The sequence below is a fragment of the Mauremys mutica genome, chromosome 11, assembly GCF_020497125.1.
Source record: "Mauremys mutica isolate MM-2020 ecotype Southern chromosome 11, ASM2049712v1, whole genome shotgun sequence".
In the NCBI taxonomy this organism is placed as follows: domain Eukaryota; kingdom Metazoa; phylum Chordata; order Testudines; family Geoemydidae; genus Mauremys; species Mauremys mutica.
In genome coordinates this window covers 76,988,986-77,015,067 of record NC_059082.1, presented here as the reverse complement: position 1 = coordinate 77,015,067, position 26,082 = coordinate 76,988,986, and the positions used below count along the sequence as shown (strand labels likewise).

General features: G+C 48.7%; 1 protein-coding gene across 4 annotated transcripts in view; it reads left to right on the top strand.

Annotated features, from left to right (window-relative positions):
* The window catches only part of RADIL (Rap associating with DIL domain), a 74,761-nt gene that overhangs the window by 6,033 nt on the left and 42,646 nt on the right, over nt 1-26,082 (top strand). Inside the window, exons 1-3 of one of the 4 annotated variants that reach the window (XM_044980096.1) lie at nt 4,297-4,427; nt 8,087-8,645; nt 24,207-24,523. In XM_044980096.1, the coding sequence (XP_044836031.1) occupies nt 8,096-8,645; nt 24,207-24,523 (867 nt within the window). In that variant the 5' untranslated portion in view covers nt 4,297-4,427; nt 8,087-8,095. Of the gene's footprint in view, nt 1-4,296; nt 4,428-8,086; nt 8,646-22,242; nt 22,699-22,789; nt 23,092-24,206; nt 24,524-26,082 lie in introns of those variants that run through there. The other 3 variants (XM_044980095.1, XM_044980097.1, XM_044980098.1) reach the window with 3 other exon arrangements.

Sequence of the window (26,082 nt, the reverse complement as noted above, 5' to 3'; positions counted from 1 at the left end):
ATTCCTTTATAGTTTTCAACAGTAAATGCCAAAACAAAAAAAATCTTGCTTTCTACTTTTCCATATGGCAAATGTGTGGAATGTCTGGAGCTGCCTACCTCTGCTGCAAGCTTTTTGTCCTCAAACAGTACATGTTTTATAATAGCATAATAGGAGAACTGTACTGTAAGCACCAAGGAGGAGATTTGGGGGATTTAGGTGCATGAGGCATTTAGGTGCACAAGTCCTAGTGACTCTCCATAAGGCTTGTGTGCCTAAATTGCTTAGGTGGTTTTGAATATTCCCCCTCACCCCCAAAGACTCGGTAGTCCTGGAGTTACTTTGTCACAGGTAATATGAGCTGAGATGTTCTTAGTTGAAACCTAGCCCCAGTGTTTGTTCTACTCTTCTCTGTTTAGTTTCTTATAAGATGCCCATGAGCATAGAGGTCTGGGAAGAGCATATTTCATTATCACTCTATGTTGTCCCTCAGGCTCTCAGATGGAAACAAGACCATATCTTATTTTGTATTTTGCAGAAAGCCATGATTTTTGGATGGGCTGAACACCCATCACTCCATTTAAAATCAATAAGGGCTCTGAGTTCTCAGCCCATTGCAAACTGGAGCCTTTCCTGCACTACATGCACAACAGTGAAATGACCATGCTCGAAGCCTCTTTGTATGGATGAAACACATTGTGCTCTGAAGTTTTTGGCCTCTGGAACTAGAGAAGCTGAGTTTGCATAGGGTGTTCTACAGAAAGAACACAAAAGTTGCTGCTTTATAAACAATGTAGTTAAAATTCAGATGGGCACTTTAAAAAGTACATATGGTTTTAGCTGCCTAAGGGCTAGTCTACACTTACGAGCCGGGTCGACGCGGTGAGTTCGACTTCTCGGAGTTCGAACTATCGCGTCTAATCTGGACGCGATAGTTCGAACTCCGGAAGCGATAGTTCGAACTCCGGTACTCCACCACTGCAAAAGGCGGTGGCGGAGTCGACCTTGGAGCCGCGGACTTCGATTCCGTGGCGTCTGGACGGGTGAGTAGTTCGAACTGGGGTACTTCGAATTCAGCTACGCTATTCACGTAGCTGAATTTGCGTACCCTAGTTCGACCCCGCTTCTTAGTGTGGACCAGACCTAAGTTTGAAGGAATTGGTTTCTGCAGTTGGAAGTGTTATGAAGTTGTATAGGTGCTGTAGGTAGTTTTGCACTGATGAGATTAGCTGGGAAAATACACAGCTATCCGGATGTTCTAAATGATTCTTACATTAAAAGTTATTTTCTCTCTCTCTCCCTCATCTGTCAGTGGAGTCTCTTGGGCAGACTCTTAGGGCTGGTCTACACTACAAAGTTAGATCTATCTAGCAACGTCACTCAGGGGTGTAAAAAATTCACACCTATCAGGGTATGTCTACATTACCCGCTGGATCGGCGGGTAGTGATTGGTTTATCAGGGATCGATATATCGCGTCTCATCTAGATATATCGATCCCCGAACCTGCTCCTATCGACTCCGGAACTCCACCAGGGCGAGTAGCGGTAGTGGAGTCGACGGGGGGAGCTGCGGCCGTCGATCCCAGGCCGTGAGGACGGGAGGTAAGTCGAAATAAGATACTTCGACTTCAGCTACGCTATTCCCGTAGCTGAAGTTGCGTATCTTACATCGACCCTGCCCCCTAGTGTAGACCAGGCCTCAGAGATGTAGTTAAGCTGACCTAAGCCCCAGTGTTGACACCATTGGGTTGACGGAAGAATTCTTCTGTCGATTTAGCTACTGCCTCTCAGGGAGGTGGATTTACTACAGTGACAGAAGAGGGTCCACACTGTCTACACTACAGCGCTAGAGTGGAGCAGTTGCAGCATTTAGTGTAGACATACACAGAACTGCATCAATTTTTTATTCTGTCCTTTTCCAGAATCCCTTTGTCATGCTCCAGCAATCTATTGCTAGTGAGGACTGATTGTGCTTTCCTAGGTAGAGTTGGGCAGGAAACAGTTTTCCCATCCCGCAAGGGTTTTTGATGTTTAAAGATTTTTTTTCTGTCCCAAAACGGAATGAAAAGTCAAAATCTCAAATTTTTGTGAACCGATAAAAAAAATTGCATTTGGGTCAGTCAAAATGTTTTGTTTTGATTTTGATCATTTAAAAAAATGTTTAACCTTTTTGGTATAAAATTTCAAAATGAAAAGTCATTTCAAGTAGATAAATTGAAACTTTTTTTAATGCCCAAATGGGATGTTTTGACAGTCTTGAAACTTTCTTTAAATAATGTTCAAACTGGGAGATTTATCGTAACCAGCCCTTTCCTGCAAATAGTTTCAATGAATCAACACTCCCCAATGAAAAAAAATTTTGTTGGAAAATTACTGACCCTCTCTGATCCTAAGGGTTTGTGAAAGTTGGTCCTCAATCAGCCAGTTAGGGTCACTTTTGAATGACCTGAGACTTACTCTCCTCATGGCTTGAGCCCATAGCTACAGCAATGCTCCTGAGAAATGTTATTTTCTAGTGAATGCCAAACTCTTTTTTTAAATCAGAACTGACGGTCAGGTTCTAAATCGAGGGAAGAAGAACGATCTTCTGGATTATTATTATTTAACATTTCTATGGCACTACCTGACAATTCATGAGTTCTGGGTTCTAATCCCATCTCTGCCACAGACTTCCTGTGTGGCCTTGGGCAAGAATCCCTGTGCCTCCGTTTTTCCATTTGTGAGATGGAGGAAAATAGTATTTCCCTATCTCAAAAGGATGTAGGAAGAATAAATTCATTAACATTTGAGGTGCTTAGATGCTATGATGAACCTCATAGATAAGTCAACACAAACCATAAAATACAGTAAACAGAGCCCCCGAGATTATATATTTTTCCAGCTAAATACTGCATCCGTTTTAACTGACAAGACACTGCAATTAAACTCCCGCGGCCGGCCTGGGCTAGCTGACTCGGCTCGGGTTGTGTGGCTGTAGAATTGCAGTGTAGGTGTTCAGGGGCGGGCTGTAGGGTCCCGGAGCCCGGGCTCCAGCCTGAGCCTGAGTGCCTGCACCACCGTTTTACAGCCCCGCAGCCCGAGCCCCAGAAGCCTGAATCAGCTGACACAGGCCAGCCCCGGGTGTTTAATTGCAGTGTTGACATAAATTTGAATGTCCCTCTGCCCTATTTCCTCATCTGTAGAACGGGGCTGATAAAACTCCCTTTCTCCAACCCTCTCTCTGCCATGTGTATGTAGACTGTAAACTCTGGGGCAGGCACTGTTCTTTGCTCTGTATCTGTACAGCACCTAGCACGATGGGGCCTGATTTTGGCTGCGGTGTTAGGGGCTGCTGTAATCATACATTTAGTCCACTAATCCATCTGTGTTCACACCAGGCCTGGAGCTGAGCTTGCCTTTGTGTGTGTGTAGTCGGGGATTCACCCCTTTCTAATACTCTGCTGCACCCATTCCTATGGAGAACTCTCCCTCACTGCAATGGACCAATCCCATTGCTCAGTGCTTTGGGACCGACACCCAGCTATCTGTTTTTGCCATTATTAATTGCCTGCCTGAGGGAGAGACCTTTCAGGGAGCCCGTTGCTCTTGGCTGCTGCTGTTACTCTAGCAGGGAAAGTCACCCCTCTGCCTTGGAGCAGGAGGGGAAAGGGAAAGTTTTTTCCTCTCTGTTTCTTGCTTTGTTTCTTGCTGAGCTGAATCATTGCAAAGGTAAATGTTATTACAGATTCAGGGGAGACTGTCTGACTCAGGATTGGAAATGGGATATTACCCAGGAGAGGAAAGCATGGTCCAGTGCTCATACGTGCAGACGGGGAGTCACCAGTTCTGCGTTAGAGCCACTGGCCTTGCACAAGTCATGTAATCTTTCTGTGCCTCAGTTTCCTCATCCACTTCACCCCAGGCAGGGATGGGGAGGGGCCAAGTCGCCTGTGAGTTAATGGGGAAAGGTGTCTGCCTCCCTGCCCCCTTTTGTCCTGGGTGCACAAATGGCTCTTGTAAGGGGCAGGCTAGTGATCTGAGTGGTGCGGGGAAGGTGATGAGGGAGGGCAGGGCATGAGAAGGGGCATCAGGAAGGCTGTATGGGAGCAGGGAAAGGGGGTCACCCTGAGGCTAGAGCTGGGTGGGATATGTGTATGTGTGCAGACTGAATGGGAGAAGGCAGAGAGCTTATACCTTGGAGAAGTTCCCACCGCTCCCAAAAAACAGTAAGACCAGAAGGTGACCTCTTCCATTAGCAGCACGGGCGCGTTCCCATCCTGGGCTGGAGGTGGTTTGGAGTCTGTCCAGTGCTGACAGAGGATCTTTCTGATAATGTTAGGGCTCTTCTTGGATATTCTGAAAGACCTCACGGAAATAGCATCGTCTACGGGAGGCGAAGTGGCCCTGTAGATTGGGCACATGTCTCAGTCTCAACCCTACTCTGCTGCTGATTTATTGTATGAATTTAGGTAAGTCTCCTGGCCTCTCTTTGCCTCTATTACAACAGTGGTTCTCAACCAGGGGTACACATACTCCCGTGGGGACGTGGAGGTGCACCAACTCATCTAAACATTTTCCTAGATTTACAACAGGCTCCACAAAAAGCACTAGCAAAGTCAGTACAGACTAAAATTTCATACAGACAATGACTTGTTTATACTGCTCTATGTACTGTACACTGAAATGGAAGTACAATATTTATATTCCAGTTGATTTATTTTATAATTATATGGTAAAAATGAGAAAGTCAGCAATTTTTCAGTAATAATGAGCTGTGACACTTCTGTATTTTTGTGTCTGGTTTTGTAAGCCAAGTAGTTTTTAAGTGAGGTGAAACTTCGGGGTACACAAGACAAACCAGACTCCTGAAAGGGGTACAGTCATCTGGAAAGGTTGAGAGCCACTTTAGTACAGTATTAATAAAAGAGGGAAAATGAGGCCTCGCCATCTTTGTAAAGTGCTCTGAGGTCTGCAGAGGAGATGTGCTCTATATAGGTGCTAACTGTGGTTAGTGATGATGATTGATGTCTGCCTCAGAGGGAGGGTTACGAGATCCTTGAATGGAAACGCTCCCGAGAGTGCAAAGTAGTAGTGATAATATAACAGCAGTGCTAATTGTCTCTGTAGGACCTTTCGCCTGTAGGCTGCCATTTCACGTCCAGTCCAGGATACTAGTAACAACCTCGCTTAGTCACTATCTGATGTCTGCTCAGTGTCTGCAGCAAAATGAGCTTCACGGGCACAGGTTCCAAGTGTCCACATTACACCCATAGGGCCGTCACAACTGGCCCTGCTTGAGAGTGTTGTTGACAGCCTCAGCAAAGGCCAGGGACTGAATGGGGGATATAGGTGATACCTCCCTCTTAGGTTTGATGCACAGTAGTAGGGTGGAGGAAGCTTGCCCTGAGGCTGTCTGTGCTGTACCTATTTTGGGATAAAGAGAAGCCTGCAGTTTCCAGGGCTGTCAGCCCGGCACCTTTCTCCAGCAGTAATGTCACACGCTATCTCAGAGTGTAGGTCAAGTAGGAGGAGTGTGGAGACAAATAAAATTCCAACTTCTGCCTTGTGTCCAGTGGAACAAATGCTTCTTCCATGCTTGCCCTTGATACATTCGTTCTTGGCATCATTAAGCTATTTAGCTACAAAATGTTGTTGGGACTTTTACTGAAATCTCTTAAATCTAGGGAAGCATGTGTCAGGCAGTAACTCACATACTCACAGTTGCAATTGTGTGTCCATTCATGCATCCGGATTGTCACAGTATGCCTTAGTAGGAATGATCATGTTATAAATCAGCTGTTGGTTTAAAGCTGATAATTTATATAACAATATGTATCCAGATTTTTAAACAATAGTCTATGTGAATGGGTGAGAGGTTCTTGGAGGGGAAAAATTCACATCGCTGGCCTAACAGAGACTGATCCTGATTTGTCCACCTACCGTAGGGTGATTCATAAAGTTAGGATCAGCACGTTAGGATATTTCTAGCTGTGCTTAGCCTTGATGTAGATGCATAAGATGCTTTTCTCTTGCCAGATGTCTCTTGCCAGATCTCACTCGAGTCCTAATGTGAGAATGTGATTTTAAAAATAAATCTTTTATTTAAAAGTAGAGCTGCAAAATCTAAACTGAAATGTAGACAAGCCCAGAAAATCTGTGCCAAATTCCTCCCCTAACTGGCCATAGCAAGCATTCAGCAAAGAAATTTTCCTGTGAGGTACCTCCCAGTCTGCCACACATCACCGTGTCCTGGTCTGATAATGCAGGCAGCCCTCGTTTGGGAACACTGGAGAATAGCTGATACAACAAGGATTTCATTTGTCCTTTGGTTGCATCGGGAAGTGGTGTCAGTGATGCTACAGAATAATGCACTTTGGAATATCCTTAGTGAACCAGGAAGTACCAGAAGATTTGGTGGGGTGGAGGGGAGAGAACTTTTTAGAAAGGTTAATCACAACTTGTTTTTTCTAGGGCCTGCTGCCTCTTGGTTAGCAGGGACATTCAGCAGAGAGCTGCGGGCTTATCTTAATTTTCACCTGAGCTTTGCATTTCACCTTTAAAAGTTGAATTGATTCATAACTTGTAAGTGAATGGGACTCCTGAGACCTTGGCTACTAACCGAGAAGGTCTCTGTGATGCTTCTCGGGGCACGCAGGGCTGAGAGTCACAGTATTGCCACCCGCCTCCAGCACAAGGGAGTCTTGCCTTTGCCAGCTGGGTATTAGCTCCGTAACACAACCAGCTTGTCAGCCTCTCAAGCCCCGCCTTTGCCCTGAGGGTTGACAATAGATTCACCCTAGCCACTGACTCCCTTCAAAGTGTCTCCCTGCAGTATTCAGCCCCTGATCTCTGGATACCACCGAAATCCCAGATCCTCTCTTCCCAGCAGAACAGTGTTCCGCAGTTTACCAGTTTTACCTTAGCCTACCGCTCCTGTATCACACACAGCACTTGAGTTCAATTATAGTAAAAGAAAAGGGAGTATATTTAGGAAAGACTAGAGTTTCAAGTAGAACAAGTGTGAGTGATGGAAACAAATGGTTGCATATAAAATGCAAACTAGGACCTACGCTTATTAACAGTTACCTTTCCTGTCTAATAAAGGAGATTCTTACCCCAAAGTTCAGTCTTCTGCAGCATTTGCTAGCCACAAGGAGCTACTCTCTGCTCCTCAAGGCTCCTCAGTGAATGCATCCAGCGTGTCTTTCTCCACCTCGCGATATACTGCGTCAGTCTTTTGTCTTTATTCACAGACAAGGCGATCCCTTCACTGTCTTGCTGTTCCTTTCCCCTTCCAAGTCGTTTTGATGGTTAGTTTGTCTTTTGTGGTTTTCCATTGACTTTTCTTGCTTGGTGCACCAGTGGACAATTGAGCAATACATTATGCGATCGGCTAGCCAGGGATTATATGTCACAGTTCCCTGGTGACTCACTTTCACTCCAAGATCCTAAGGCCAAAATTTTCACATTACTCCTTAAATATCACCCAGATACACATCTCACAATGATTATGAGCATCGATAAATTAAAAGCTTTCACACATGCTACCCTTCATGGATAAATACCATGAAAGCGGTGTATTATGTGTAGTGAGTGTGTCAGGTCTAAAACAGGAGTTGGTTGTAAAGAACAGTAAACCCTTTGCCAATTGGCACCAATGAGCCTATGTCACAATCTCCTCTTGTGTTCTTAGTGTAACGAAACTGCTGGGCTTTGCTTTTCTCTCACCCCGAGAACATCTGAAGGGAAGCATGCGCTTGGGTAGCCATTGATCTAGAAACTGGGGATCCATTGATCTATAAACTGAGGATGCTTGGTATAGCTCCAGAACAAATTCCTAGGGACAAATTAATCTCTGGGGTAATTCCACTGATTTCAGGGATGATGGATAAATTTGGCTCCTGCTGTCCTTGTCACACATGTAAACTCGTAGCATCATTCCTGCACTCTTCTTGCCATTCTAGAGAAGACCACATGTCCCCTCTGGGCCACAGTCCAGGCATGGGATCTTGGAGTCACTCCTGCTCCAGTTTGTTTGAAGGTTTCTGCTCATGTGCTTGCTATTATCCGTTTCCCCTCAGGGCTTTAAAATGCTGATTTGCCTTTTCTGTTTCTGTTCACTCTGCAGCTGTGTCCCATGACGACCTCACCCACTATGTTCTATGGATCTTCGTCCGCCATGTCCCCACCTTCCAAAAACAAGCTCAAGCGTCAGAGCCAGATATTCTCTCAGGTCTTGTACCGGACGCTGAGCTATAAGGACCGCAGCTCAGTGTCGGCTTTCCCCCTTGCAAGCAGCGACGACCCAGCTGAACTTTCCACTCAGGTTTCAGCCCCTGGGGTTCTGAAGATATTTGGGGGCAACATCTGCGCGGGCACCAACTACAAGAGCGTCCTTGCCACGGGGAGCTCAAGTGCACGGGAGCTGGTGAAGGAGGCGCTGGAGCGCTATGGGCTGAGCAAGGTGGACGCCGGCCACTATGTGCTGTGTGATGTCATTGGGATGTTCAGCGGCTCTGAGAAGCAGTGGCAAACGGAAGGGTTGCGAGTCCTCAGTGATAATGAGAAGCCCCTTCTGATTCAGGACCTATGGAAGCCCAAGGAAGGGTTCTCCCGGCGTTTGGAGCTGCGGAAGAGATCTGAGGTGGAGGAGCTGGCTGCGAGGGACGTAGACACGATCACGGCAGGTAAGAGACTAGCAGAGAGCTACGCATAAATGCTGAACTGAGCGAGGGCCTTAGGATGAGCTCTCGGCTCTTAAAGTGGACGAGTTGCCCCATCTTGTGCCAGACCAGTGATGGTCTCATCGCCTGTAGGGGGCACCGAATCTCATATTTTAGACATTGAGTGCAGATCCTTAGCTGATGTAAACAGGCCTAGCTCTCCAGTGGCACCTTAAAGACTAACAGATTCATTTGGGCATAAGCTTTTGTGGGTAAAAAACCCTCTTGGTATCGACACCTCCTCATCAATTATTGGGAGTGGACCACATCCACCCTGATTGAATTGGCCCTGTCAACACTGGTTCTCCACTTGTGAGGTAACTCCCTTCTCTTCATGTGTCAGTATATTTATGCCTGTATCTGTAATTTTCACTCCATGCATCTGAAGAAGTGGGTTTTTTACCCACGAAAGCTTATGCTCAAATAAATCTGTTAGTCTTTAAGGAGCCACCGGCCTCCTTGTTGTTTTTGTGGATACAGACTAACACGGCTACCCCCGACACGTGAGGCCTAGCTCTGTTATCCTCAGCGTGTGTAAATGGCCATGGTGGCATTAGCATTAATCCACTTTATTACTTCCCACCCCCGTTTTTCTTCACATCAGTGAAGCTATGACACTTTACAAGCAGCTGAGGATCCGGCCCTGGGAGCATTGTAGATCTTTCCTGAGCTAGCGATAGTTTATATAATACTGCAATGTGATATTGTGTCTCTGCCCAGAAACAGTTGCAATCTGGTGCACTCTGGGCTTTGTCAAAGGCCCTTACAGAGGTGCCAGTTCAGGTGCCCATCCCCCTGGGGGTCCAGAAGGCCTGATAGGTAGAGGAATCAGTAAATTTCCACTGTCCAAGAGGGCAGGCTATCAGTTTTAGGGGTTCCGCTCCTTCTATGGGACCCAGAGTTGTGTTCTGCAAGCTTTCTCTACAGTACCATGCAAGGGGAGTCCTAATGGTGGGACATGACCAGTGAATCCACGACTAAGGGGCATCAGTGTAGGGCATAGGCACAGCTGCCACAGAGCCAGCTGTAGCCTGGAGGCTACAGTAACCGCCATAGGAGCCTGGGGGACCCTGTCTTATGCTGAGGATTCTCTTAGGCTTGGCACAGGGCCTAGGGTTTGACCCAGAGGAACTGAACTCATTAGGATATGAGGAAAAACGTTCTAACTTTAAGGATAGTTAAACACTGGAACAGGTAACGTGGGAGGCTGTGGAATCCCCGTTTTGGAGGTATTAAGAAAAGGTTAGACAAACTCCTGTCAGGGATGGTCGAGGTATACTTAGTCTTGCCTCGGCATGGGGGCCTGGACTAGATGACCTCTTGAGGTCCCTTCCAACCCTGTGTCTCTATGATTCTATGGCAATGCTGAATCTCACCTTTAAATTGTGTGTCAGCATTTTAGACTGTGCTTGTTTTCTGTCCCTCCGATCATAGTTAAATTACATTATGATGCCATTTGGGAGCATGCAGACTGTTTTGCGATTGGCTGAGTTCCCTGCCTCCCCTCTCCTCCATTCCCAAATAGGCTTTATCTTTATCAGGGGAAAAACCTGAACCTGCAAGTCGAGCACTTAGCTGATTCCATTACCGTTCCAGCAGGATATCTGCAATGGCGGGAGATCCGTAGCGAATTTTAGGAGCAATGAAATGAAATAAAGAGATAATGAGAGAAAACCAGTGTGGGCCAAAATATACTCTACATTATTGTCCATGGCTCTCTGCGGCCCACGGGTGGACAGTGGAGATTAATTGTGAATCAGTGGGTTTGTAAAAGACCCCAAGGCAATGTAATGAAGTTCTGCTTTCCCTTCCTGAATGAACACCCCCTGCCGGGGGTTAAAATCAAACTCGTACTGTAATACTCTGGATCACTGGAGCGTCGGAGTACCTGACCCCACGTCATCAGAGATTGCTCTGACTAAGAGATACAGGATGGATTCTAATGCTTGGTTGGTATCTTCTCTGTCTGCAATTCTCACAGCTGCTTTTGCAGAGGAGATATGATATAATTTCCTGTTATTGTCACTGTTACCCCAGCAGGATGTTATGTTATGGGGAGAGGTGCTAAGGAGAGGGTTAATGGTGAGTCCAAACACAGTCCTATTAGCCAGGGGCTGAGTGTGCACGTATGCAGGCTGACTGAACTGAGTGAGGTGGCAGAGATGTAATTGGAAGCAGAATTGGCATCGTATGTGCTGGTAGCTCTTCATTGTACCTATAGGAATCCATGATAGTTTGGTCTGGGTACAGAAGCACGGCCGGATGGACTTCCAGGCTTGGTGTTATGTGAGGTTTCTATCCAAGCCCATTTTTGTTTTTAAAAAATGAAGTGGGTGGCTCTCAGAAGAGAGTGGCAGTTATACCAGTGTATTGTGAAGAATCCGGTTAGCCAGGTGGCAAAGTCCATCCCTCTTCATAAGAGGCGAGAGATGATATCCTCACCACCAAGCATTGCTGCTCAGGTACCATGGAGGTACCTATAAGTACCTAGCTATATTTCCACCGCTTTAATCGTACGCGTGGGATACTGCGGATGATAGCAAAATCTATAACCCAGTGGTTCTCAACCTATATACCATTGTGGGCTGCATATGCAGCTCTCTATGTGTTATGTGGACGGCACCCACACAATAAATAGTACCTGTACGGCCCTGAGGATATCACATAGGCCGCAGCTATGTGCTGATTGGGCCGTAAGCAACTCGCGGGCTCCAGGTTGAGAACCGCTGCTGTAACTGCGAACGGAGAAGGAATTAACAGCCCGCTGCATCCACTGCTGAAGGGAATTGGGACGCTTTCCATTGGTTTTAACTGAAGTTGGATCGGGCCCAAACTGAATGAGTAAAGGAAATTCAGAGGGAAGCAGGCGGCTATTCGCTTCACCGTGAGGTGCAGGTGTTTCAGGACGCATTGCTCGGCTTCTGTATAGTCCTGGGAAGGTTCCCATGTTTCAGGAAACCCGTAAGTGTTGCGTGGTGCTATAAATGCAGTCCTTTCCTAGCAGCAGTATCGCCATGGCAGGAGTCCATTCTCTCTGAATAGGTAGAGGCCAGTCTTTCCAGAATCTCAGGATACTGTTTCTTTGGCAGTCTTTAAGCAAGTCTTAATCCATGTTATCTCCCCTTTTAAAAGGAAACAGGATAACCGAGCTGGGAAACCAAGCACACAAAAGGGAGGATACACAGCTGCCAGTGTGTCCTTGGGATGCAGCTCATTTACCACGTGCCTGCCTGCAAAATCAAACCATACGGATGGGAGGTTTTGGCTGTCTTGTGTAACAACCATGTAAGGCACGTCTTGCAACTGGGTTCACGTGGGAGGACCCCTGCCCCTACAGAGAGCCCCATGAAAGACAATGGGGCTTCACGTGGATTGTAGGGGTCTGCTCCATTGCAAAATCGGGACACAGATTGGTGCTTTTAAGCTTTCATACTATTCCGTGCAGCCAGTGCCTAGCTTTGAAGCAGCATAGCTATAGACATGCTTCTCTAGCTGCCTTGCCGTTGGAATTCAGGACGCAGAGAACTTCTTGCCAACTGGAAATAAGTAAGGGATGCCATGGCTAGGCAGACAGTGTGTATGAATGCTTTACAACTCCACAAACAAAATAGTGCCATGGTTCATGAACTATCTGCATTGCCTGAAGGAGCTTGCAGCTTTGCTGAGGAAAACATGAGGGAAACTGTGTCTAGGTTGCACCTTAGCTTAAATTTTTTTAAGCTACCATCAGTTCTTCACCACCAATGGTTTGTTAAAATTGCAACCCTGAAATTCCAAGCTCAGATTAAATCGCTCAGGTCATTGTCACGAGTCTGAAGGCAGCTTGGTTTGTTTTATTTTCATTGCTCCAGCCTCCAGGTTCTTCTCTTTTCCGAATCCAGGGTTAATTCCCCTCTGAGCTTCCTTCAGGGCAGAGGCAGGGCTGAGACTAGTTAAATCTTTCCCAGGAGGCTGGTATTTAGGAACAGTGTCACATAAAGAGCCCAGTGCTAAAATAAAGACAATACTTATCCGCCTACGTCCTGTGGTCAGTGTTGGAGTGGCATGTCAGACAGCCTGGCTTTCATCCAGGGCAGAGACAGGAGAGTAGGAGCAGTTAAAATAGACAGGGACGTGTGTTTTTACCACATGGCTTGTGGTACCTGAGGTATCTCAAGGCACTGTATAAGGCACCATGTTGAGGGCAGACGTGATAATCATAATGCACAGCCCGATAGGTCATCTATTAGAATCTGCGTTTGCTTTATTGCCAAAGAGAGCATTGGTCAAAATGCCTGAGTTCTCCCTTCCAGGCCCTGTAAGGGAGCCCAGGCGAAAGTTGCTCTGCTTTGCTTTGTGAATGAAATCTCCCAGGTCTGTGTCCCAAGCTCAAGGCCGAGCTGTTTGCTGCTGTGTTTTCCCCATGGCCAGTACCACCTCTTCCATGGCTACCAGTTTCTTCTTTTCCCAGAGCCCCAGGTTGCAGCTGCTCTGCGTCAGGAGTGAGGGAGCGAGGGAGTGCTGGAACTTGTTCCAGGTCTCCTCAGGCGGCGGTGTTTGGAAGGGATGCCATGCAGAGAGAGGGCTGTGCCCGGTGTTCCCAGCATGGAGATAAAGGCAGGCGCGATTAATGTACAGTCTGTGGGGGTGGCAGGGCGTTACGAGGAGGTTGTTTGTAATGTTGCTTGGCTTATGTGAAAGATGCAAGAGAGAGCGAGAGGGAGCATGGGAACTAACGGGAAGCCATTCACAAGGCTAAAGCCTTGGGAAGGCGACAGGCTCATCTTGCTGCTGCTTTGGAGACCTGGGCTCGAGGCTGGAAGATCCAGGAGTAGCATTCAGCTGCTGGTTTATTTGCTCATGTCCCCTTGCCAGCCGTTGCACAACAGCAGTGAAGTCTTGGAGGAAACTCCTCCCCCTCGGATCAGGAATTGTGCTGTGACGAGATGTCTTGGGAGTAGGGGCTAGAATTTAAAGCCAAGATGCTGGAGGGGAAATAGAATGCTCGAACAAAGCATCCCCTGGACCTGCCACCTGGACAGACTGGCCCTAATTCTCCGAGTCACTAGAGGTCTCCCATGGCGTCGGACAGATGGGCTCATGATACCGCAGTTGGTGGCTGTGTCTGACAGGGGACTTCCGCTGAGGTCCAGGCCATCGATTTCCCCCCACTCGTGATCTAGAATGGTCATCCTTTCACACGCGGAAAATGCAGTGGAGCCAATCAAATAGCTGAAACGTAGTGATGAGTGTCTTGACTCCATGAGATCGGCTGTAAAATGGCACACTTTGCTGATTATCCTCCCGGCAGGCCCTGTTTAACTGGCCAAAGCAGACCTCTTGATTTGTGTTCACAGTTATTTTTTGTCTCTCTGTTCTCCCTCCAAGTGTCCCTAACCCACAACTGCCATGTGGCTCCATCTCAGACACCTGCAATCTGGGACACTCCTGAGAAGGATCTGGAGGATGGGGCTAGGTTAGGAAATCTGGGTCGGATGGGGGTTTTGGTTCCACTTGTCCTCCTACTTTCCAGTCGCCAAGCAGTAGCCAGGACTAGTGCGTGAACTCATTTAACCCTGCTACTGATAGAGGGCCAAATTCTTTGTTGGTGTAAATTGGCACAGGTCCAGTCAGGGGCGGCTCTAGCTTTTCTGCCGCCCCAAGCACGGCAGTCAGGCAGCCTTTGGCGGCACGCCTGTGGGAGGTCCCCGGTCCCGCGGCTTCAGCGTACCCGCCACCGAATTGCCGCTGAATCCGCGGGACCGGCGGACCTCCCACAGGCAAGCCGCTGAAGGCTGCCTGACTGCCGCCCTCGCAGGGACTGGCAGGGTGCCCCCTACGGCTTGCCACCCCAGGCACGCGCTTGGAGCGCTGGTGCCTGGAGCCGCCGCTGTGTCCAGTGAAGTCCGGGGCACCACACCACATCAATTTATGCCAGCAGAGAATTTGTCCCATAACATGAGGCTTACTGGGAAGTGAGCAAACTTCTTCTGTAACACATGCAGTCCTCTCCCAGTCAGGAAACAAGGAACTCCAGCATGGGATCTGAGTGCAGATTTTCTGCTTGCTAGTAACACAGGCTGTCTAGCTTCTTGAGCCAACCTTCTCGTTACTAACATTGCATCATGTTCCAGATGTGCTAAGCTGCGTCTGGAGATCTAGTGAGAGTCTTGCGTCCGAAGAAGTGGGTATTCACCCACGAAAGCTCATACTGCAAAACGTCAGTTAGTCTATAAGGTGCCACAGGATTCTTTGCTGCTTTTACAGATCCAGACTAACACGGCTACCCCTCTGATAGTGAGAGCCAGGCAGCAGTAGCAGCCCCACTCCTATCCTCTAAAGCCCTCTCACTGCCGATGTTCATTTGGCTCCTCTCCCAGTCCTGTGCATGACATTTCACGTTCACATGAGATAAGCTTGTGTTTTCCTTGGTGACTCACTTATTTTGCTCTAAACATACACAAGGGAGGCAGGAACCTGGGACAACATTTGTAGTTGTGAATTTATTTTTTTTTAAATTGCTTCGACATCCTTGATGTGCCAAGATGCTCCTCCCATTCCACCTGCTTATGACTGCCTCCTTCCCAAAAGGCATGTCCACTGGTCCTCCTTGCTAAATGCTATCAGGGCACTGTCCCTCATTGAGCACACTTTTCTCCGCATGCCCATCATAAGAGGCTGGAACCAGAAATCCTTTGTGCATTACTTTGCAGCTATCAGCATTGAATTTCATCTGCCATTTTGTTGCCCAGTCACCCAGTTTTGTGAGATCCCTTTGTAACTCTTTACGGTCTCTTTTGGACTTAACGATCTTGAGTAGTTTTGTATCATCTGCAAATTTTGCCACCTCACTGTTTACCCCTTTTTCCAGATCATTTATGAATATATTGAACAGGACTGGTCCCAGTACAGACCCCCGGGGACACCACAATTTGCTTCTCTCCATTCTGAAAACTGCTACGACACTAGGATGTCCCATGTTCATTATTTTTAATGGGAAGATTTGCATGACACCACGGTGGGAGAGCTGTGGTGCTGGAAGCTGCTTTGACCTCTGGCTGGCGGCATTTAGCATGTCAAAAAAATATGTGTTGTGACATTAGTGTGCTGCATGAATACCCCCTGCTGATTCATCTCTGGCATTAGATTTGGAGCATCTGCTTGTGTTAGCCGTCCTTTGCCCAAGGATGAAAACCACATCACTTTTCTCTCCTGGAGGGAGCAGGCTTAGGGAGTGGAAGGGAAAGCTTAGGTCCCAGAATGATGCGATTTGCGTCCCCCAGACTCCTGTAAGCAATGGTCTGTAGTTCAGGGACATGCAGCAAAGCAGACCCATGCTGCGATGCTTTCAAGGTGTATAGGTGATGAATAAATTGTTGGGCCAGTCTTTAAAGGATGGGAGGGTGGGTTTGTGTGGACAACGCATCTGCTGCCTTTGGTCACACGCTGCCGTGTCACTGCGTATATAGACACAAGCATGCCCGCCCCACACACCTTCCAAGGGCAGCTGGCAACTCCCCCTCTGCTGAGCTACTAGTGTGTAGAATAGGCTCTGGTTCAGTCTGTGACCTAGCAGATAGCTTAAGAGTTTTATCTATTCGGTTATCCATTATCCTAATTAGTTTATTAGCTGCTTCCCACTGTGGTGGGAGGGAGTTGTTCACCATTCAAGCCACTAATTAGCGCCCAGGTTGTAAAGCTCTGTTTTACCACTGGGATAATGTCTTACGTTGCCTTTAGCCCTCAAGTCTCCTGTCTTCTATCATTCCTTCTTTGCCAGAGACCAGCCCGAAAGGCAGCTGACTGAGTGCCTGGGAGCTGACTAACAGAGAAGGATTTAGGGAACACCGCCCAAGGTGCAGATGAGAACTGGAAACAACCAGTGGGACATGGATTCACATTGCCATGCTTGTCTGGTTACACATATTTGCCTTCTTGCAACCAGCTCCGTTTTCAAACCTTTCCTGAGGGTTTAGCTCCCACCGACCTTTCTTACTTACACACACCTTGGGAGATTTAGGGATAAGCCTATTATATTTAAAGGGATGGTGTCAAGTAGTCTTTAGGCTCAAGCTTTGATTTACCATAACATGCTATTACGAGGGAAGAATTTCCTTGGGATTCTGAATTTCTCCTATTTTTTTTAAACCCCACATTAACCCATCACTGACAAATTAAAAAAAAAAAACATACTTGCTGTGCCCGCTGAAAACATCACTGAGTGCCCCCTGCTGTCTCGGCTGTCTAACACACTCTGCTTCCACAACGGTTGACCTATGTGACAACAAAGTTGACTAAGCTCAGAGGTGTGCGCAGGAATTTAAAAAATGGACGGCTTTTGGACGGGCACATTCTGCGGCCCCGAGGCCAGAGGAGCTCTGTGACCCAACAGCAGCCCCGGGGCCGGCGGAGCTCGCTTTCCCTGCCACAGCCCTGGGGCTGGAGCAGTTCTGTGCCCTTGCCGATTACTGGGGGGCATGCCCCTGCTTGCCCCCCCCCCCCTGTGCATGCCCCTGACTAAGCTAATTTGGAAAAAAACACTGTTATTCCAGAATAAATGTGTCCATGTGTGAAGTGATTTCAGAATAGCTGCCCCTGAATAACTACTTGTGTAGACAAGCCCTTAAAAATAATAGAATTAAATATCAGCTCCATCCCCTGATGGCCAACAAAGCTGAACTCTCTATAAAAAAGAGCAGGTAACTCCCCGCAAATCTACCCCCCATCAACCCTACTCTCTGCAGCAGCAGCTCACTCACTGCCACGCAGGGTGCCTGGAAGGCCAAGACACTTGGGCAAAGCTTGATTCAAAGCCGAAGGCTCTACTGCCAGTCCCTTGTCTCTTTCACATCAAGGCTGATCCAGCTGGAGTGTCTCTGCTGACTGCAGCTGTTTGGCCAGAAGAGTGAGGTGATCTCTCAGGCAGCAAGGCCCCAGGCCAGTTAGGGCTTTGTAGGTCAAGATTAACTTTTAAATGCAGTTTGGAAAGCTATAGGCAGCCAGTGTCTATCATGGAGCACAGGCGTCATGCGCTACCGTTGGGAAGCGCAATGTAATAAGTGATACATTCTGCACCAGCTTCAGCTTCTGGTTCGATATGAAGTATAGACCCATGGAGAGCGTAGTGCAGAAATCTAGTCTTGAGGTGACAAAGGCACAGAGTAAGGGCCTTCTCCAAGTGAAATAGTCTCTGTCTCCTGGCCTAGTACAGATCGTTCAAAAGCATTAACACCACTGGGGATCCAGAGTGGCTCCCATGTGGCACAGAATACCCCCAGGAGGAACCATAGTTAGGTCAATGTAATTCCCAGGGTAGATGTGGCTACATCGATGAAAGAATTGTGTATGTGTAGCTACCACCTCCTGGAGAGATGGATTAATTGCATCGATGGAAACCCCCCTGCCATCAATGTAGAGAGTATCTACGCTACAGCGCTGTATCTGTGCCACTGTAGCACAGACATAGCCTCAGAAGGGGCCAACCACTCTCAACTCCAGTTGAAGTCAGTGTGAGCCGCAAGGACTCAGCACACTTGAAAATCAGGACTTGTGTGTGCCAGTTTCCCAGTCTATAAAAGGGGATGATGCTTGTGTACCGCACCAGATTGTTTTGAGAGAGAATAAACAAGCGCAGTATTGCCAGCTCCAAACTTTCAAAACTCCTGAGTTGGGCTCCAAAAAGCCCATGAGATTTAAAAAAAACCCACTGTAATAAATGTTGGGTTTGTTTTCTTTGCTTCTGGTTTTGGAGCCACTAGGGCACACTCGGGTTATGTTTTCAAGCTTCCCTCTGCAACCAGGAGGGCTAGAAAGCTCAGATTCTCAGGAAATCGCTTGATTTCCTAGGAGCTGGGGCTTTAAATAAAACCTTAGCTGTCACAATAGCATTGCAAGTGTTGGCCATATTGAGCTTCTGTTCAGTGCTCTGAAGATGAAAAGTGCTGCAGAAGGTTCAATGCTGTCGTTAGTCCAGGTCATGATCCTTTGCCCTGTCCAAAAGCCCTAACGCACACGTTGGGCTTTCAGACCCCCTCGCTCCCGAGAATCTGTGTTTTCGTGTGGTATATAAAAGCAAACTGCCAGGCGCTCCCCTGAGCCTGGTGCCCTTGAGATGCCTGTCATACCAAGGGAGTAGGGGAACAGTACCAGAGGGTTAGAAAAATAACCCAGTTATAGAAGGACTTTGTTACGTTCAGGAAAAGAGCTGTGTTTATCTTTCCCTCGTGGCTCAGGAGTTAGAACAGAGCCTGTGACAGAGGCTCTATCTAGAGCAAAAAGCAGCTTTTTCCTAGTTGATTTTGCTACACAAAGTAAATACAGAAGCTTCCTTTCCTCTAGATAAGAAAACTCTGAACATTCATGTCTCTGGTTGTGGGGTGTGTGCGTGTGGAATCATTCAGGCAGGCAGATTGTAATCTCTCCCAGGCCCCCTTTTCACAGCCTGACCCCACAAGAGCAGCTCTTGGTTAAACAGAAAAGAGGCAGTTGGTTTTCTCCAGAGCCAGGCCTGCCGGCTTGTATCCCTGGGGAGAAGAGAAAGCCAGACAGAGGGTTGGCTCCTGCACTGCCCAGGTGCCGAGTGATGGATGTATAAGAGCAAGGTAAAAAGTGCTGCTCAGGATAGGGCGCGCAGGGGAACCACAAATCCGACCCGAATGAGAGTGCTGCCGCCAATCCACTCCTGGCCAATAGCAGGGATACGGCCTAAGATGGGGAGTGCAGAACTGGTGATCTCATGTGGGGCAAAGGATGCCCTGAAGGGATAATGCAAGAAAGGGGCTTAACTTATCCTTGGAGGTGTAATGTCTCCTCTTCTGCTCGCTGGCTAGAAAACCTCACAGTGGGCTAAGAGTTGGGACTCCGGACAGCAAGACAATATTTCTCCGCCACATTTCTGTACACATGCCAGGAGAGGGCTCCCATGCTGTTTCACACATCACAGAGATGCAATCAAGTATTTTTTATGTTTTGTTTGTTCGTTCTCTCCATTTGTCTAGGGAGCTGAGCCTTCTAGGTGAGGGTGTCCTGGCGCTAGGGAAGATGGGTTCTAATCCAGGCTCCCTCATGAGCGTCCTGGGTAAACACGTCACCTCTTTGTGCCTGCACTTCCTCCTCTATAAACTGGGGATAACACTTACTGTTCAGGGGAGTCCTGTTTATAAAGCACTTTGAGTTTCTACTGTACCTTCCCTCTGAGGATCCCAAAGTATTGTCTGTATCCTAACGCATTACATTGATGGGTGATGCCTCTGCTGGATAGAATATTGCTCTTACTCCCGTGTGCTAATGTCGTTTTGTGTCTGCAACCTACACAGTATAAAATCCCTAATACTGCTGCACAGGGTTGAATGTTTCATAGGTTCTCAATAGTTCCTTGTTCTACCCTCTGAGAAACTGGAAAATAGCATTCCTTTCTCAGCTGTTTTTCTTTTTAACTGCCCCCACCCGTTCTTATATGCTTCCTTTTTTGTGCAGCAGTCTTGGCATCCTGGGTGATGCCAGCAGAGCTCGGAGACTGGTTTGTTAGTGAAGTGTCTGCTGTAGATCCACAAAAGCATGAAATATTGTTTTCTGTGCAGTCCTAAGGCAAAGGCATCCACAGTTTGCCCAGCTGAGCGGCTGCATTGGCCAGTTGCCAGATTGCAATTATTATAGACTCTAGACTTTAAGGTTAGAAAGGGACCGTCATGATCATCTAGTCTGACCTCCTGCACATCACAGGCCACAGAACCTCACCCACCCACTCCTGTAATAGACCCCTAACCTCTGGCTGAGTAACTGACATCCTCAAATCATGGTTTAAAGACTTCAAGTTAGAGACTCCACTTGTTTAAGTCTGCAAGTGACCCGTGCCCCATGCTGTAGAGGAAGGTGAAATACCTCCAGGATCTTTACCAATCTGACGCGGGGGGAAATTCCTTCCCAACCCCAAATATGGGATCAGTTAGACCAGTGGTCCCCAAACTGTGGGGTGCCCCCCCAGGGGGACATGGAGGAACATTCGGGGGTGGAGGGGAGCATAGCAGGCCTGGGTGAGCCCTCATGGGGGGTGCAGAGGGAGCGCCACCCAGCCCTGCTCTGTCCCCAGCTGCAGTACTGGCTCCCAACCCCACTCCCAGCCCCAGCCCTGGCTCTGGTCCCAGGTCCAGGCCCGCCTCCAGACTCGGCCCCTGCCCAGGCTGCTTCTGGCCCCAGCCTCGGCCCCTGGCTGCGGCTCCGTTCCTGGTCCTGGCCCCAGACCTGCCTCCGGCCATGGCCCCAGCCTTGGCCCCCTTGCCCCTGTCCGAGTTCCCCGTCCTCCCCCAAGCCGTGGTCCTGGCTCCTGGGGGGCACATAGACAGGGATAAGGGAGGGGGTGACCCTGAAAAGTTTGGGGACCACTGAATTATACCCTGAGCCTGTGGGCAAGACCCACTAGCCAGACACCTGGGAAAGAATTCTCTGTTGTGACTCAGATCCCTCCTTGTCTAGTGTCCCATCACCAGCCTTTGGAGATATTTGCTGCTAGCAGTCACTGACGGGCCACATGCCATTGTAGGCAGTCTCATCACATACCACCCTCTCCATAAACGAATCAAGCTCAGTCTAGCTTGATAAGTTTATGGAGGGGATGGTATGATGGGACAGCCTAATTTTGGGAACTGATCTTTGATTATCAGCAGGTAAGTATGCCCAGTGGTCTATGATGGGATGTGAGATGGGATGGGATCTGAGTTACTACAGAGAATTCTTTCCTGGGTGCTGGCTGGTGAGTCTTGCCCACATGCTCAGGGTTTAACTGATCGCCATATTTGGGGTCGGGAAGGAATTTTCCTCCAGGGCAGATTGGCAGAGGCCCTGGAGGTTTTTCGCCTTCCTCTGCAGCATGGGGCACGGGTCACTTGCTGGAGGATTCTCTGCACCTTGAGGTCTTTAAACCCCGATTTGAGGACTTCAATAACTCAGACATAGGTTAGGGGTTTGTTACAGGAGTGGGTGGGTGAGATTCTGTGGCCTGCGTTGTGCAGGAGGTCAGACTAGATAATCATAATGGTCCCTTCTGACCTTAAAGTCTATGAGTCTATGAAGCCAGTTAGGTTTTTTGCCCCTGTTCCACAGCTTCCCTCCTCTGATGGTTAGAAACCTTCGTCTAATTTCAAGCCTAAACTTCCTGATGGCCAGTTTATAGCCATTTGTTCTTGTGTCCACATTGGTGCTTAACTTAAACTTAACTCCTCTTCCTCCCTGGTATTTATCCCTCTGATGTATTTATAGGGCGCAGTCATATTTCCCTTCAGCTTTCTTTTGGTTAGGCTAAAGAAGCCGAGGTCCTTGAGTCACCTCTCAGAAGGTAGGTTTCCATTCCTCGGATCATCCTAGTAGCTCTTCCCTGCACCTGTTCCAGTACGGAAGCACAGCTTATGGAGGCCACGTCCTGACATGCGCTGCCCCATCCTGATCTGAGATGGCAGCGGGCCGTGTTTCAGAACTCTCTAGGCTGTGCGGCCATCCCCTGTCCTAATCCTAAGGCATGTAAACAGTAGGGCTTATTTCTCCCCCGCCCTCATCTACTTCATTTTCCCAGCAAAGGAGCGATAGTCTCAAAACAAACAAACAAAAAATGTGCTTCAGAACCCAGAGTCAGTTCCTCACCAAATAAGGAAGGTGGCATTTTGGGGCTAACCTCGAGAGTGTCCCTTTAAGCAGCCGACTGCTGAGCTTGCCTTTCCAGTTCAGAGGGCTGCTCCGTTCTGAACAGAGGGATATGGTTGGTGTCTCCCTGTGTGAGCTGGAGTTTGACTGAGTCCCTGCTGGGGAGAGCCTGTGTTCTGCAGATGTCTGGCGTGTGGTCCAACAGCCCATAGAAAACTGCAGGAGGAATCCAGAAGATGGGGATTCTTGCTCTTTGTTTTAACAACTCTGTTGTTGCTTTAAATTAAATTCTGCTGTTGCATTAATCCAGAAACAGAATTTTCGAGACCCGTTTATTCGCCTCCCATGTTAATCAACGGATGAGCGTGCAGCCGACCTTTCTGCTCCTTGGGACCCCGGATGAAAGGTCTGAGGATTCCAAACAGCATTCACAACTTCTGTTTTTCTTTTCCAGAACTCGCGCCCAATCAGTGATGTTTCCAGCATAGAGAGGGACTTTGGCACACTGGCTCGTTTCTGCAGTGGGGAATCGAGTCAGGCTGAGCAGGATGGGTTTGGGTTTGGCCGTTTGGTCCTATTTATACACTAGCTCTAGCGCCCATTTGTCTTCCTGACAGCTCTCCCGAATTGATGCTTGTGAACTTAATTACAGCTCTGCTCTGCAGCAGGCAGGCAGGCAGGCACTGGCTCTTCACTGCAGTCTGTAGGTCCTGGCAGTCAGCACTCACACCCACTCACAACCAGGTGCACTTAGCCAATGGTGCAGGGCGCAGGACCCTCAGTGGACCCTAGCTGCATGGTAAGGAATGAAGCCCCAGGGCTGTCACTCTGCATTCTGGCCTTTGTTTGTTTTCGATCAAGGTATTTTCCACCCTGGGTGGCTCCGGCCAGCTGGTAGAAAGATGCTGCAGATTTGAGATGGATCCTGGCTGCTCCCAAGTAAGGTGGGGAGGATATTTCAAGAGACTATTTTGTGGATGGAATGGGGGTGGGGCTGGGAAGTTACTCTCATTGATTAGCAGGGTGAAGTTGGCATGAAACTTGTTTGTATTTGCTTCCAAGAGCTAGTGTCTAGCCCTTAAAAACGGTCAGTTCTACGGGTCCAGCTGCTTTGCTCAGGAAACAGTGGGGATTAGTGGTGGGGGTTGGGCTCATTTGTTTTGGAGGGAGAACGTTGCTTTCCCCTCCTGGTTCCTGAACGTTGTGTGAGTTTCCAGGAGCTTTAAACAACATTTTGCTAATCCTCTGCTGGCCAAAGCTGTGAGAAGATGCTGGAGTTTTCATCTCCAGACAGAATATGACTAAGGGTCCTTTCTTAAGAAGCTCCTCTGCTGTTCAGAGTCTCACACGTGATGCTTCTATTTATGATGGGTTTAAATGTGCTGGCCCGCTGGCTTGGAGATGGCAAATGATATAGTCCAACTGCAGCCCCAGGTTCTAGGGGACATTAGGATTTTCAATGCCCTGTGATCCTGGGGCAGGTGACAGCAGGTTCTAGGCAGAGTCTGACCAGGGGGGTAGAGGCAGGATGTAAAGGCAGTTTGTGCAATGTCTGGGAACATGTCTTTGCTATGCTAGGGCAATCTTATGGCTCCATCTCCTTCCTGACTAGAAGGCATGAGTTTGGGCAGTGATGAAGGAGTGTCCAGAGATAAAATGGTGGCCCAAGAATTGATAGACAGAGAGATCTCCAAGGCCCTTGTTTGGCAGGGTGAAGCCAGGCCTAGGCAGCGAAAGCCCTGTTCAAAGAGCCCACACTTTGGTATCTGGGGCGTGGCTGGCTCAGTTGCTGGCTTGACGTTGGTCCCAGGGCCAACACTCACTTTTGTTATTCCCCAAGCAGGACTGGCACAGGGCGAAAAGACAGGAAAGCTCTTTGCATACCCCAGCACTGAACGCTGCTCTCGTCCTTAGGCATCAATGCCCAGGCTCGGAAGCTGCAGAAGAACCGTGCGAAGGGCACCATGACCCTGCTGACGGGATGCAAGCGACACTCCACGCCACCCACCCTCCGACGCAGCGTGAGCGAGACCAGTCTCAGTCACGTGGGCTCGCCGGAGGAGGAGCAGCTCAAGAGACATTACTCCACGCTGCCCGAGACCATCCGCGGCCTGGAGAGCTCCAGGGATGAGCAGCAGGCCCCCACTGCGGAGCGGAACGGCAGCAGCGTGCGGTACTCCCTCTACCAGTCCCCTCACCTCCTACTCCTGCAGGGCTACAGCTACCAGCATGTAAGCACCCAGCCGTCCACTCTGTGAGGCTTTACTGACATTGACTGTCTGTGCGCTCCCTCTACAGCCCATGCCAGCTCCTGGCAGTCCCAGCAGGTGCCCTAGGTCCCGTGGGGAGGTATGGGTGTTCAGACCCTAAGATGCTTTATGGCGTGGCATTTGCTCCTCTCCTGGAGTCCAGAGACATGCTCGGAGAGTGGGCTGCTACATCCCCTGCCCCAAGGGATCCTGGCACAGGGATGCTGAGGGAAAGAACTAGCTTCTGCTAATAGCCCCGGGAGGCACTCAGGCTGACTGCAGTGTTGGCTTGCCTCTGCCGGGGGTTTGAGAGAGAGTTGAGTTTTCTCAAACAATATTGAAGCAGATGTCTTGTCTCTTGACTTTGCTGCAAAGGCTGCTGCTTGTTTGGAGCATTGTCCTTGGCTCCTCTGCAAGCTGCGTCTCTTTGGAGCCCTGGCGGGACCTGCGATTTAGAGCAGGCAGGGACAAGCGTGAGCGTCAGCTGCTCAGGTCAGCCAAGTCCTGCTTGCATCAGAGCCCAGGAGTAAGGATGGGGTGGGCACAGGCAGCCTGACATTAAGGTCTACCCAGAATATGCTGGGTTTCCCTTTGGGAATGTCCCATAAAGCACATTCACATGGTGAGTGCAGTGCAAAGCCGCTGCACTGAATAGTGCGCCGTAGGGCAGCATAATAAATACCGCTGGGGCTTGGCAAAGCAACTCGCCAGGGGTGATCAGGGAACTTTCCTTGCAGAATTTAAGATCTCATGATTTTCAAACAAAAGCCTTCATGCGTGTGACGAAAACCTTCCTACTGTTGGCCCACGCAGTGCCGTCTGCCTGAGTCTGCAGCCAGGCAGCCTGCAATGACCGGGAGCTCCAAGCTGCCTCCATTCGCTTCCATGGGGTGTTACCTCTGAAGCTGCTCTGTCATCGTCTGTGCCAATTTAACACCCCTCAAAGGTGATACGTAGATGGGTCATGTGGGAAATTTCAACCACTCCCCAAACCCAGCATTCACTTTGAGTACTGGCAGTGAGTAGGACTCGTCTTCCAGCTGGTTTGTCAATGGTTGAATGGCAGAGTTTGCTAAGATTTCGTGTTCTGTTCTGTGGTAACACAGATCTTATAGTCCTTGCCAGCTGGTATTGTGCTACTTCTGCTTACTACAGGGTGCACTGCGATCCTCTAGAACAACAACTCTTGTTATCCCCATTTTACAGATAGGGAAACTGAGGCACTGAGTAGTTAAGTGAGCTGCCCTTTGTTGCAGAGCAAGTGAGTGGAAAAGTCAGGAACAGAGCCTTGGTGTTCGGGTTCCCTATCCCCAGTTCTGACCACTAGATCCCACTGCCAGTGCAAGAGAGAATGGGTCCTGCTCTGTCCTCACACGTGGAAGTCAGTGACGGATGCACTTGTGTAAATGAGGGCAGACTTAGGTCCTGTATGATTTTGTCTTAGCCGCCCCTTTTTGTAGTCTGAGAAGAGAAATGAGAGTGGAAGGTGGGAAAGAAAAAAGTGGTACAAAGAGCAAGTGAAACCCACTGATTGTGACCTT